At 36.3% G+C, this 15,163-nt stretch overlaps 1 protein-coding gene across 1 annotated transcript in view; it reads right to left on the bottom strand.

Annotated features, from left to right (window-relative positions):
• RNF17 (ring finger protein 17) overlaps window positions 1-15,163 on the bottom strand; it is a 49,595-nt gene that overhangs the window by 19,193 nt on the left and 15,239 nt on the right. Inside the window, exons 11-21 of the mRNA XM_087937129.1 lie at window positions 13,978-14,149; window positions 12,271-12,461; window positions 10,477-10,615; window positions 9,140-9,299; window positions 8,072-8,187; window positions 6,664-6,784; window positions 5,256-5,376; window positions 4,850-5,074; window positions 4,474-4,624; window positions 2,467-2,585; window positions 1,450-1,540 (exon numbers count right to left, since the gene is read on the bottom strand). Of these exons, the coding sequence (XP_087793255.1) occupies window positions 1,450-1,540; window positions 2,467-2,585; window positions 4,474-4,624; window positions 4,850-5,074; window positions 5,256-5,376; window positions 6,664-6,784; window positions 8,072-8,187; window positions 9,140-9,299; window positions 10,477-10,615; window positions 12,271-12,461; window positions 13,978-14,149 (1,606 nt within the window). The remainder of the gene's footprint in view (window positions 1-1,449; window positions 1,541-2,466; window positions 2,586-4,473; window positions 4,625-4,849; window positions 5,075-5,255; window positions 5,377-6,663; window positions 6,785-8,071; window positions 8,188-9,139; window positions 9,300-10,476; window positions 10,616-12,270; window positions 12,462-13,977; window positions 14,150-15,163) is intronic.

The following is a 15,163-nucleotide window of genomic DNA, read 5'->3' as shown; positions in this document are numbered from 1 at the left end:
AATAATAATATCTATGTGTATATCTCCTCTTCCCACCATCTGCAAAATGCAGGTGTTGGCTCAAAATCCCCTCATTTAAACCATCTTAAATAGTTACAAACTCTGAAGTTTAGTGTATTATCTTCCAACCTCAAATAGTTTGTGTTTTCAGCTGGGATTCCTGACAGACCACAAAAATACCTTAGGCATTAGGTAAAAAGAATATCATGGCTTGGTATAAAAAACTCACCAAAATGTTGATTTTGCTGAACAAATACCAAATATACTAAAATCTTGATTTACAGAAAACTGAAGGGAAGGGTGTCCATTAAATCTGAACTGATGAAATTGAAATAATTCTTTACATTTATGTAATTGATATGAGTAATTTACATTATCTGCATAATTATGTCTTTATACAAATAACACAATTACACAAATCATGTAAGCTGATATAAATTATATAAAGTACATAGTTTCTGGACCATTTCAGAAACAATAGACTTTATCCACCATATGGGGATAGGATCTGAACCCAGGTTTGGTCTACTGTATCTAATATCCATTCTTTAGAAGCCCAGGTCAAACAATCACTGAAAAGTATAAGGACATAATAAAAATTTATCTTTTGAGAAAAATAAAATATTCTCCACTAGAATTTAATATAAAAGAAAAAAAGGTTTTCCAGTCGATTGTTTTTCCAAGTTGATTAAAAGCTTATAAGAGTTTTTTTCTGGGCAGGGCGGTGGGAAGAGGAGATATACACAGCCAAAAGTTTAACTTTGGTGCCAATTTTTTTAATCTTTGTGGTTTAAATATATTTATTACTCATTTATTAAACAAATTTATATGGCTGCCTAACTCATACATGGTAATTCTGGGCAGCTTACAAAGTACAGAAACTGATGAACCTATTACACACAAACACACACACACATTAGAGGTGGCAACAAACACACTAAAACACAAGCAAACCAGCCATTTGAGCGGCATTGTGTCAACTTGGGATCCCCAGGCCCACTGACAGAACATTTTCAGGGATTTTCAGAAAATAATAAAGGAAGTGACTAATTTTATCTCTGGGGCAATGGTATTCCATAGGGAGGAAGCTACCAGAGAAGTCTCTTTTTCTTGGACCCAATTTTGTTCGATATAAGGGGGGAGTTATATATATATGAATTAAAAAATAAACCTAGGAATGAACGTTTGACTTCTGCTTTGTTACTATCAAGTTAAAGTACTTATCAAAGTATACACAGGATGATCTCATTAAAAATGAAAGCATGGATGGTTTATCATATTCTCTTTGTCAAGATCAGAAACAGGCATGGGATGGAAAGTAATTAACAAATCCCAACCCAGGTAAAATCTGTATAACATACACTATGTAGTATCATGTATACTTTCTGTTGAATAATGATTCCTGAAATAAAATCTACACTAAAAAATAGAACATTTGCCAGTACAAACCTGTATTATTAAGTTTACAATGGCTCCAGTTAAATAAGACTTAAGAGTGTCACAAGCAGTTGCTGTCCACTGTTCGGTCCCACCGGATGGGCTAGAATGAAAAGTTGTGGACAGAGAGGGAATATTGTTATGCAGATGGTAACTTGTTTAACAACTGAAGTTATGGCAGTACTGAACAAATGGTACTTACACCAGGCCCTTGAAGTTATAGTTGTTGCAGCACAGCATCAAAATTCACAGCATCAAAATTCAGATACCTGGCAGCCTTCCTGCATTTATGACCATGGGAGTACTGCAACTTCCTCACCTGTCTACCTGCCCCACACAGATTTTGACTGCCCTGCAGAGTGGTACTCTTCAGTTGTGTAGGGGCTGGGGCTGAAACAGAGGCAAGGAAGCAGCAACTGGGAGAAGAGGGTGTGGGTGAGCTGAGGTGGCATAGCACTGACACTGTGGCACTGGGTTAGTTGGTCATGGCAGAGGACTTGAGACACAGCAGCAATGGCTAAAATAGGGCCCAGGGATAGTGGCTATGGAGAATACTAAAGGTCCCAGACTTTACTCCAGAATTGCCACCACCGCTGAGGAAGCTGCTGTACAGGACAGTCACAAGGGCAGTGATGCGGGGAAAATAGGTGGTATGGGGACTTCAAGAGGAGGCAGTCCCAGTCTCAGAACTGGAAGGAATCATGCCAGAATAGCTTGGATTTGGATAGACTAATGACTAGACATTGGCCTAATGACCAATGGGATTCAGTTAACAACAGCAACAGGAACTGCGGGATTGCTGTTGCTAAGGAATACAGTCACGTGACATCATGCTTTAAGTTCGCTCCACTTGGCGAGGGAAATTTTGGTTCCAATGGCCATTAACTGAGGTAGTATAATAGTAAAATTATACATTTCTTATCATACAGAGTTCTGCTCTGCAAGCAGATTTTCATTTTAGTTTTGGTTTTGTCAATCTACATGGGCTTGTAGTAGTTTACTGCAGTAAGTAGTAAATGAATATATTACCTTATATTTGTCAAGGAACACTCTACTGCAAGTGGTCTGATAGTCTTGAGATTCTGTTCAAGTTCTCTTAGACAGGAAATATCCATAGTTTTGACTATGCCTAAATCAATAAGGAATACCTGAAAAAGAAACATTTATCAAAAATTTAGATAGGAGTTCTCTGTTGTTTACTAATTCTGAATGTCTTTGTGAATTAACCCATTCTTTTTATTATTACTAGATGTGAGTACAACCTCCTTAATTCTTTTCAATACTGCAACAGCATAAGTTTACTAGCTTAACATAAACAGCACATTAATAAAATAAATGGCACATTAATCTATGTTAGAGAACATTTATTATTTTGGACTTCTTTTAATTTCTAATTTTTAATGTTGACATTTTACATTTTCACAAAGACCAAGGCCAAAGACAGAAAAATATATTGAACTTGATTATTTAGGTATATATTTTAATTGCATTTTTCAGATATTTTATTGCCAAATTGAAGAGTTTTATGATAACTTAAAGACAATTCGCACAAGCGCATGCGCACACGCAAGACAGAGATCTGATTTAACCTCTCTCTCTCTCCCTCCCTCTCACTCTCACACACAAAAACACACAGAGACAGGGGTGGGATTCAAATTTCTTAACAACTGGTTCTGTGAGTGTGGCCTGATTTTTGTGTGTGTGTGTGTGTGTCTTGGTGGTCATTTGACTGGCTGGGCATGGCTTGTATGTAAATATTATAGATATTTATATAAATATCAATTTTTTTATGTAAAAAAGAGCAACTTTTACCCAAAATCAGGTAAGGCAGGCAGGCAGATTGAGTTGCTCACAGAATCACAGATTCATTCAGAGATCTGTGAGATCAGCTACCTGAGCCTGTCACATAAAATTTGCTAGCAAACTCACAAAATTAACTCACGACACACTTAGAGATCTGTGTTTCTGCCATCGACTAGCTGAGTCTGCACTGTTTCAGTCCTAAGGAAGGTTCGGCTCTGCTTAAAAAACAGAGCTGAAGATCTAAAGATTAGCTAGAAAGCAAGAAATCCAACGATTTACTGCTTTCTAGCTAATCTAAATCTTCCGGCTCAGCAGAACAGATGATGGTCAGAAAAAGGAGAAATAGCAACTTAGCAAAGAAGTTTGCCAGGTAAGGAGTGAGCGGGAAGGGTTCCCGTGGGCCATGTGGGTGGCACAGCCTTGTGTTCCTGCGTAGCCTGGATTAATTGCTTTGGGGGTGCTCTGGGGGTGACATTTTTCTGCGTGGACCACCCAAATTTTCTCACGGACCACCAGTGAGCCACAGCTTGTTCTAAAGGGTTGTCACAAAGAAAAATGAGATGGTCAACCTATTCTCTACAGCAGGACAAGAGATAACAGATGGAAACTTATCAAGCAGAGATCCCACACGGAACTAAGGAGAAATTTTGTGTTAGTGAGAACAACTAACAAGTGGAATGGCTTGTCTCCAGAAGTTGTGGGTATTCCATCACTAGAGGTTTTCAAGCAGAGACTGGACAGTCATTTGTCTGAAATGGTATAAGATCTCCTGCTCGAGCAGAGTTGGACAAGAAGATGACCAAGTCCCTTCCAACTCAGTTATTCTGTTATCTACTCTTTTTTCACAATTCACAATGCAACCAGACTTTTGGCATATAGAATTCTTCATTTAGAGCTTTCTAAATCCAATAGCTTTACAACTGATTAAAGGTTAACAGGGAAGAAAGGGGTTATTTAGTAAATTCCATACATAATATTTTCTAACTTCAAGCTGTTCTATAAACTAGGGTCTCATTCATATGCCATATTAAGCCAAAATTTGGTTAGTTTGATTCAGCTAACAATAGTTAACAATAATCATTAGACACATTAGTTTTTGTTTGTTCAACAAACAGTTGGCAAATTAAGATTAGACCAGGGTAAAACTATGCTGCAAAAACATACTTACTGATGAATTCCTTCCAGTTATAAGGAATAGTTTTGCATCTGAAACAACTTCTTAAAATTATTTACCTCTACAACTTTTTCAGAAACAATCCTGATGATCTTGCCTCTTTGCCATTGATTTTGTTCACATACATAAGCAGCACAATCCATATCAGCTTCCCATTTAATTGCTTCATTCTCTGTTTCAAAATAAGTAGCAATCATATTTTCCTGTAACCTAAAGTTTTAAAAAGTGAATCACATCATTAATCTAGATTTTCAAAATGATTCTAAAAATTAATTTTGCAGATCTATGCAAAAGTGTCAAATTGTTATTCCTCACTATTAAAATCCCTGTCAATTAAAAGCTAATCCATTCTAGCAAAGAAAAAATGGCACAATGATTTAGTCTTTATATGTTTTCATCAAAAATACATTTTGTGGCACCAAGTTGCTCCCTTACCTTTTTAGAATTTTTTCTGATAACATAAAATGCACAAATATCTTGCTAGGAGATACAATGTGATTAATTTGCACTTGCAATTCTTTATTACTTTCCAAAACCAAATCTTCCATCTGTCGCAAGTCTTCAATCCCAAATTTTAATAAAGATTTCTCTGCTTTGAACATATCCTCCAGATCAGGATCCCATATTTCATTATAAGGTGCAACAATCATTTTGCTGTTACTATAAAAAGAAAATCAATTTTGTTTATACTGGCATATACCAATGCCAAAAAAGCTGAAACATGTCCACAGTAATTGCTATGTATACTTTGAAAATTAGCTCAAAGTTGCATATGAGAAATATGCTGAAATATTGTACAAACTCAGTACAGTTGCTATGACAACCTGACAAGCATACTTACCCTATTATGTAAGATGCTAAGCCCTCTTTAACCAAAAGATTGTTCACACTGCCTGACAGCTTTGGGGACACACATACACTTTGATAGAGCTCAACAGATAGTACATTATCTTCTGATTTTTCTACAAAGGAAGAAAAATACATTCAAATCTGCTGAATTTTGAGGGGGAAAAACATCTAATGATTCAACTATTCTCCAAATTAAGAACATGAACCTTTTTCTCTGTGATATAATATCGTTTTGTTTTGGTTTAATGTGTTTTATAAGCAGTGATTTGTTGCTTAATATTGTGTGAACCCACTTAATCATGGCTTAAGAGAAAATAACAATGAAAATAACATTAATTATGCCCTATAATTATCCAACATCTTTTAAGCCTGAATTCCAAGTGGTTCCAATCAAATGAATTGATATATATTAAAAGAACTGGGTCATGGATGAGTTCTTCCCACACTGCTATTTAGACATATATGACCACCAAAAGCTACCAAATAGATAGCAATTAGCAAGAAAGTGGAAATTATAGCATAACTTATAAACCATTTGTAAGTATGAGTTTCGAATTACCCATCACATGATTCTCTCCTCTGAACAAGAACAGAGTAAACAACTGATCTTTGATCAGTTAATTGTTAATCTACAGATATTTAACTGCAAGTATTTTAATTGGTATCATGAATAACGCAAAAACAGCAGCATTAAAGAACAAATATATGAAGATAGTTGAAACATCCATATAATCATGCTTTCAATAATACCCCAAATCAGCTGAAGAATGAAAACAAGGTAGTCCTTACTACTACTGGTGATGGTGTCTTTACTACTGGTGATGGAAAATGTATGACCTTTGGAGGGCAGGACAGGGCAGAAAATCAAATCAAATCAAAGATAATATTATAAGCACATGTGCAGTTTCACTAGCTTTTATTATTTACATACCGCTCATCTCTGTTTAACAATAAAGTTGCCAGTATCAATGTGGTTACTAAACAAGGACTACCTGTAACCTTGACCTGCTTGCAGTATTTGAGGAGAAATCGGACAAATCATCTCTCATTTGAGTGTATTCCATAGGTTGGGATTCATGACAGACAAAGTAAGTCACTTCATGAGAAAAGGAACTCTCCACAGGTCTTCTCTAAATATTTTAAGCATGGATTTAATTCTGTGCCTCATGTATTCTGATGCTGTAGTTTACAGCTTTAAAGATAATAACCAGCATTTTGAATGGGGTCTGGAAGCTTACTGACAACCAAGAAAATAACAGTATTTTACCCTGGCAATCTAGACACTGAGGTGAAATATTCAGGTTGTTTTCAAAATCAGCCCTAAGGTTTCTTGTAGTAGTCAACTAAATGGTGAGCAAGACAGGAGTTAATGTTGTCAGGGCAGAGAAATAAATACTTACCTGTAACAAAGCAGAGCACACATTTGTCCTGAATCAATTGTTCAAACCTGTCCTTTGATTGGACAGTCCATTCAGTGGCTTCTTTACATGGTTTAATATAAGCCAATTTGCACCTGATAGCCTAGGTTGTAAAATACATGGACTGTTTAGCTGAAAAGTCATTCTCATCACAGAAATACTTAGATATATATTCTCTCATACAAAGAAATCCTAATGGTTTCCAAAACAACAAAGTTTAGATTCACACAACTTAAACTTATTCTTATGTTTTTCCAGTCCTTTGGTGAATAGCAGTTGGGCGGCGGGGTCCTTTTACAGTGCTGAACCCCGCCTCTTCCATCTTTGTCATTGCTCACCCCTTTGTCTCTTTTCCACAGTGCAGAAGTCAACAGGCAGAGCTGGCACATTAGGCGCACATCAGGTGTGCCTTATAGTGTGAAAAATATGGTATTTGTATCACAACTTATTATTTTTACAAATAAGTCAAATAACAGATACACCTAATACTCAGGGGTGGGATTCAAATTTTTTAACAACTGGCTCTGTGGGCGTGGCTTAGTTGATGGGCATGGCTCGGTGGTCATGTGACTGGCTGGGCCTAGCCAACTCAACATCACTCACATCGAGGCATGCATCTCCTCGCCTGGCCTCTCATGACTGTGGGGATGCTGCAACAGTTGTAAGTGTGAAAAACAGTTATGTCACTTTTTTCAGTGCTATTGTAACTTTGAATGGTCACTCCACACAACCAAAGTACCAGCAAAGAAGGGGAAAAAACCTCCAGAGACATTCCTGAGACAGGAAGTCTAGTCCTGCCAAGAATGCAATAAGGGTTGATGGAGAGGCAGTTTCTGTAAGCAACACCAGAATGTTTCCTTCCTGCCTTCCTTACAGGATTAGGCCAGTACTAACAACCGGTTCTAGCAAATAGGTGCGAACCTGTAGAATCCCACCCTGCTAATACTCCTTCCTGCCATTTTCTCAACCACCACCCTGTCAGATAGATTGGGCTGACAGAGAATGATTGGCTCAAAGTCAGCCAGCTGACTTCCATGCTAAGGTAAACACATGGTCTCCCAGTTTGCAGACTGGTGCCTTAATCATTAGAGTAAACTGGGTCTCTTATTCAGATTTTATACTACAGCAGTTTGATCCATTTATACAATACATATTAGGGTCAATATATTAGAATTCTTAAGGCAAAATCTTCTAAGGAAATCATTTAGTTAGTATACAGTTATTTTGTGTATCACATTTTTTATTTATTTAAATTGAAATATAAACTAAATAAACATTGAAAAACATTTAATTGATATTAAAAGGAATGCAAGTATTATGAAAGAAGGTATAAAAACCGTACAAGGTATTTTGGCAGTTTAATTAGATTCTATAAAATAGCTTTTCTTACCTTTTCTGGGGGAACTAAAAACTCATCTTTTATTTTACGCATTTCTTTTATATTTATTTTTGCAGTATTACCATAGTCAACATATTTAACTTCAACTTCTTGGTGTCCTGGCAATCCTTTGGGAGGGGAGGGGAATGAAATTAGAAAAGATTTAGACCTTGAAAGAAGTATGCTTATTTGAATGAAAAACTTCTGCAAAAGTGTGTTTATGTGCCATATTCTTTTCAGTTAGCCATCATCTTACTTCTGCTCCAAAGTTACATAAAAGAAAATGTCTCATTATCTATGTTACAATTCTCTTCCTGATTTTGATTAATGTTGGAAAATCCAAGAAAATCAGAACGTCTGTTACATATTCTTTTCTGGTATCAAAAATCAGCATTTGCTAGCTTGATTTGAATGAACATTTCACAATGTTATATTACCCTGAATGAATTTAACATTTTTAAAAATAGAATTGACATTATAGAAATTCATATTGGCATACTACCCTTCAATGCTTCTCCTGAAAACCAAAACCTGAAATCTATTTTCACATGAACAGAATGTAAGCTGTGGTTTGGGTTTTTTTCATGCAACTGCAAAACGGTGTTTACATAAACCAGAATATCAGGACCCAAAGTACCCAAGTTGGAAGCAAACATAAATCTGAGAAAAACCATAGCAAAATTTGCCATTGCTACAAGTGAACAAAGTTCACTGTACAGTTATGAAGTTAACTATAAAAAAGGTATTAACCTATAAGTCTTTATATTTATATGTTAATAACTTCATAATTTGAACCCTATAAAAATAGAAGTCCAAAGAAATCCAACGATCTCCAACGTTGAGGAGGTCTTGTACCAGACATATCTTTCAAAGTTGAACCCCTTAATCATTACATCAGTTATATGTTGCTCAGAAAATAATGTAGCTATTGATATATTTATGATGCAGTGTTGAAACAAATATATTATTGGACTACAATAATAACAATATTGGATAGATGTAATGTTCTACAACATTTAACTGGGGAAAAGTTTTTGAACTAGAGAGTGTTCAGAATAATTATGCATTCCAGATACTTACCAATCACCTGTGCTCTGTACCAAACACCATCATCTTTAAATTTGGCCACACATGGTTGGCCGTGGGTTGGACAAAGGATTTGCAAGTCGGGTCCTGCTTCATTTTCATACACTTCTTCAACTTTATTTAGAAAAGCTGCAAATTCGGGACCCTGTTCTAACTAACACAACAATAAAAAAATAATTCCTTCATGCTAACATTTGGCACTAATATATTAATTTGCACAATCATATTGCTTATTTTAGCTGAATTTGGTGGTACTGGAACTAATGCCACAGAAAGGGCTCAGAAAGATAAAAGGGTTAGCAAAGATGCAACTGATATAACCGAACATATTTTGGCCTTCAACACTGAATCTTTGCACTTTTTATTTTAAAAAAAGATTACTTTAAAACAGTTGTTATTCTGCCTGTCCTGTACAAATGCTGTACAAATACTGTACAAAGGCAGATAGATAACTCCACAAAGCATCCATACAAAGTCTCTTTTATTGTTTCATCAGGCGTCCTATCAACTCACAGTCTTATGACGAGGTTCTTCTTAATGTCCAATCCTTTGCATATCTGTCTTTATGGGTAAAAAGATGGTTATCTCTTTCATCCCATATCGTAGAGACAGGGGGTAGCTGCTACCACGAGGCTATGTGTTCAGGCAAGACTGAAGAAACCTCCTCTGACCCACCAAGGGTCAATTCAGTGACCAATCAGGGTTACAGATGTGGCCACATAACATGGACTACATTTCCCAGGATACCTTGACTACATTTACCATGATGCATTCCCTTAAGGGGACAGCTCTCAATTCCTAACTAACTATCCCAAATCCCATTAACTATAACTGTCTGGATAGTGCAGTTGTAATGTTTTATATTAATACTGAAAAAGTACCAATATAAACAAAAACATTAAGATTACAGGTAATCCTTGACTTATAATAGTGTCCTTTCGCAGTGATAACATCACTGAAAAAAGTGACTTCTTATTGTTTTTCCCACTTACAACCATTGTAGCATCCCCATGATCACTTGATCAGAATTTGGATGCTTGGCAACTGGTTCATATTTATGACGGTTGCAGTGTCCTGAGATCATGTGATCACCTTTGGTGGCCTTCTGATGAGCAAAGTCAATGGGGAAACCAGATTCATCCAACAACTGTGTTATTAACTTAACAACTGGAGTGATTCACTTGAAAACTGTGGCAAGAAAGGTCATAAAATGGGGTACAGTTCACTTAACTAATTCTCACTTAGCAACGGAAATTTTGAGGTCAATTGGGATCATAAGTCGGGGACTACATGTACTAACATGAACCCTAACATGAAAATGCAACACTTACCAGCTGAATGTAGAAGTCGCCAGGGCTATGAATGTAACTAACGACAGCAGCAACCTCCGTATTTTCACGTGGCATAACAGGTGGATAGTACTCCAGTGGTACAGTATTTTTTGACCAATCAGAAAATTCATTCTGAAAGCTAATAAGGTAAAGAGAGGAGAATAAACTGTTAATATGCAAGAGAAAGCAATCTGTAGTCCTGAATATGAAACACAGTTAAAATATAAAGCCTAGTTCTGAGAACAAATTACACAGAAAATCTATTCATACTCTCCTGACCTTTATTTTAACACGTTATAAATCTTAATGTATTCAAACTAGGGACACATTTGTTACTTTATGTCAATTCCCACCCTAAAAAGACAAAGAAGAAAAAAAAAACCCTCAAAGAATTCCCCTGACTTGGCTAAAATCTTTTTCCAGAATTTAATCCAAAATGTAGGCTAATTCACATTTTGATCAAATCTGTAAGTACATCTTACATTAATTTATCCAGTGTAATACATTCCATTGATTTCTATGGGAAAACTCAAAAGATGCCATTAGGAATATTCTGCAAATTCCATCGGCAACAATGGTATTATCTTATCCCTGCAATATAGAATTGCAGGAATCTATATATATAAAAGCGAAATACCACTCACGCATCATCACAAAATCTCCATAACCATAAAGCCTACAAACTTGAAATTTGGCATGTATGTTCCTCTTGGCTTCTAGGTCCTCACTAAGAAAGGATTTTTTGAAATGATCATCAGAGCGTTAGTATTTCGTCTATTATTATTAACACACTCTGATGCTAAGGAGTTCTACTTCCTCTCCCCATGCAGAAAAAAAAAATCTGTTCCAAATGCAAAACAGAGGAGTTTCAGTTTTACTTTCATAGCACCAAGCAGCTTTAGTACAGAGCAGATGAGCTAAGCCATGCCCAAGCTCCTTGCTATCTCCTTCTTGCTCACAGCAAATACTGCTTCAGTTTCCAAACAGACCTCAACTCTCTCACACACTGACAGGACGCTAGCCAGATGAATACCCATGGATGCTGGTAGGCAGAGGCAGAATTTTTCCCCTTATTTTTCTCCCCAGAAACTAAGCCCGACCACATAGTTTTGTAGCAAAGCACGGGTATAGCACTAGTTTGTAATATTTTTTAGGGATATTCTCCTAACATTGGGAGAGAAGACCCAGATCTTGTACTCTTCTTGGAAACTGATGAAAACCTACTCTCTTCCTTTCTCAAGACAAGCTGAGAAGTACACACAGTCCTGGAGTTACAAGTGTAATGGAGCCAGTCTATTACAGTTATAGGACATAATGGTAGTGAAATGGGTCGATCATGTGACTGACTTGATTTTATGACTTTTTTGTGGTGGTGGTGGTTAAGTAAGTGAGGCAGTAATAAGGGTTCACTGTGAGCGCAATTTTGCTGAAAATCAGTTTTCAGCAAAACCTTTGTAAAACATGGTCAGTTGTTTGTGGGAGGACCTAAATGCATCTGTGTTGCTGATTCCTCAAACTGTGATCATGTGACTGGGGGGGGGGTCAGGCATATTGGAACTCTGGATCCAGGCTGTAAGCCTCCTTTTTAAAGCAGGTTGCAACTCCGAACAGAAAATTTCAGGGGAGGAATAGAAATTTTATCCATTAAGACACAGTTTCTAATCAATCTATAAACTCAGAAGAAGCAAATATATTCCATGTTAAATCATATGTGAGGTAACTGAAGGTAAGTCTATTCAAAACATGCTTAACGTTGTACGTCTTTTTGCTATGATTTTAAAAAGTTATGCATACCTGGCTAAGTCCAAGAAAACTAGAGCATCTCTGAGGGACACAGGCATGTCACTCCTTATTTTGTTGGCCGGAGGCTTCATAAGATCTACAATAAGCACGCCATTTTCTTCTCTAAAAATTTTCATCAGAACCGCTTTGCTGTTTACCATTCTCAAAAATTCTGTCCGTGCTTTTCTTCCCCAACCTTTTTCCTGTTGTGGACAGAAATGCCAAACAATTCATTTCCGCCCCCTCAATCTTTTCCCTTCATTTCTTTCATTGTAAGTTAAACAGAGACACATTTTAAATAATTGCCTATGAAGGCAGCTTCAGTATAAGAGAAAAAAAAAATCAAATTTATCCCTAGAAAAAGTTATAAAACACAATGCATGGGAAACACCAACATAGTCTTGAGTAATGTGCAGTCTTAGATCTCTCCACTATTGCAAATCACAGGTTGTGATTGACTTATAACCACAACTGAGATCAGAAAATTAAACAGCACAGTTATCAAAGTATCGCACGACTGCTCCTGATTTTACAACCATTTTTGCAGTCATTAAGCAGGAGGTCATGTGATCGCGATTTGCAATCTTCCTTGATTTTTCCCCTCTGACTTTGCTTGTTGGAAGCTGGCTAGGAAGATTGGAAATTGCAATCACATGGCCACAGATTGCAAGAATTCACACTGGAAATGCGAATGGGTGCTTGAATCACGATTAAATGTCTTTTTGGGGTGGTGCAACAATTATAACTTTTTTCAGCACCATCGTAACTTTAATCTGCCATTATTAAATGAATGGTTGCTATCAAGGACTAACTGTAGAAGGTACTCTGTAGAACAACTTTTATTAAGAATACTCAATAACCTGAAATTTTCTGTTTTTTTTTTTTTTTTTTGCATTTAGCTAATTAAAACTTCATCAACCGAAGAAATCATGAAGTGAGATTTCCTAAGTTTGAAATTAGTCTTTTAATTTGGGTAATGAGATAGCAATAGCACTTAGATTTATATACTGCTTCACAGTACTTTATAGCCCTCTCTAAGTGATTTACAGAGTCAGCATATTGCCTCCAATATGAGACCTCGTTTTACTGACCTCAGAAGGATGGATGGCTGAATCAACCTTGAGCTAGTCAGAATCGAAAGGCATTCGGGAGAATTAGCCTGCAATACTGCATTCTAACCATTGCAACAGCATGGTTCATAAAATAAGCTGACAACTAGCAGTGAACTGGAGATAAAACTCCCAAATGCTCAATTCAGACATCATGTTCCATTATGATTTATATTAATCACAAAACTCGAACTACTGTTTAAGTTTGTAAGTATATCACAAATTATGCTTTATAGTTGCTCATTTCCTTCTATTTCTCTCCTCTTGGAATACTGTTTCAAACGAATATTTTCATTTCATTAGCACGTAGCTTCTAGAAGCATAATGGCTGTGAAATATGGTTTACCTCAAACCAAACCTTGGAAAATATTGCATACAGTATTCATAAACATTTGATTTAAAGGGAATCCTTCCAGAAGGCTCTGGAATATTAGGTATATTGGTTCCCCTCGATTCTGGACATCTCTGTCACTATCCTCATCTATACAACTATTGAAAACCGCTCTATAACTTTTATATAAAGAAGAAAATCAATAAGATGAAAGTGAGACTATAAAAAGGCATTTAAATAAAAACATGGAAAAAGGCAGCCAATATAATTCTCACTTACTGAATCCTTAGGAACAATGCCCTTTAGTGAACATTGTAGGGCTAGCTTACTTATACCTCTGAGCCGAGCCTCTAAAGATAAATCCATTTTTCTTACAACCAAACATAGATCTTCAATCATCATGTATTTAAGAGTAACATGTTTTGGATTCACAGTAACTTCATTGTGTACTCTGATGGCAGAAGAAAAAAAAACCCACATATGGTTTCATTGTGCAGTTTGGAATACCATTACATTAAGAGTTCATTTCCCAAATATTGATATGTATACTGTATACAAGAGTGTATGTGTATCACAAAACAAAAAAGATACAGATAGTCCTTTTCTTACTATGGCAATTGGGACTGGAATTTCCTTGCTAAGTGATGTGGTTCTAAAGCACTATCGCATTACTTAGCAACAGCAATCTCTTCAGTCTTGTTTGCCATCGTTGAACAAATGTCAGAAGACATTGCTTCATTCATGGCTGCAAAGACTGTTCTCCGGTATTCTAGCCAATTTGGGGCAATTATTTTATTTTCATTTTATTTTAGTTTTCTGAGCTTGTGTTAATTTTTATAAAGACTGTGATTTGTTGTTTCCCAAATTTTGAAAGCTATTGATTTCATTGCATAAGTCACAGACAGACTTTTGGCTATAGTGGAATACAAGCTAAAGATCAATCAGTTTATTACAGTCTTAGACCAGAGACCAGAACAAATAAAAATTCTCAGTAAATATACCATTAAAAATTCTAGTATCAAATAATAAATGACAACTAAAATCTATAATAAAATCCAGTCTGTCAATTATACATGATTTAGCTATACTAAAATTACAACCCATAAACTCTGTTGTCCGTTGTAGGTTCAACGCTAAAAGGGAAAAGACTAAGCAGTGCAAAGGGTTTGCCAGATTTGTTATATAACATAACTATGATGGAGAAGACACATTTGCAACGCATCCCCAGTCCTGTTGCGCAAAATCTGGCCATCTGCTCTGTAATTATGTGCTGTTAATCCTTAAGCAGCCACTGAAGATACTGTAGGTAGTATAGGAGCGGCCAGGATACCTAGCAGTGATTGGCAGAATATGGTTTTTTTTCCCTAATCTCTGTGTAAAGGAGCATCTAAGGAACATGTGACCCAAAGTCTCCACCTCTCCTGAGCCACAGGAACAGAGTACTTCCATAATGGTATCCTTAGCT

This window comes from Pseudonaja textilis, chromosome 7, assembly GCF_049901715.1.
Source record: "Pseudonaja textilis isolate UNSWEBS1 chromosome 7, rPseTex1.2, whole genome shotgun sequence".
Lineage (NCBI taxonomy): Eukaryota > Metazoa > Chordata > Lepidosauria > Squamata > Elapidae > Pseudonaja > Pseudonaja textilis.
The sequence above is the reverse complement of the archived record's forward strand: the minus strand, read 5'-3'. Positions and strand labels throughout refer to the sequence as shown.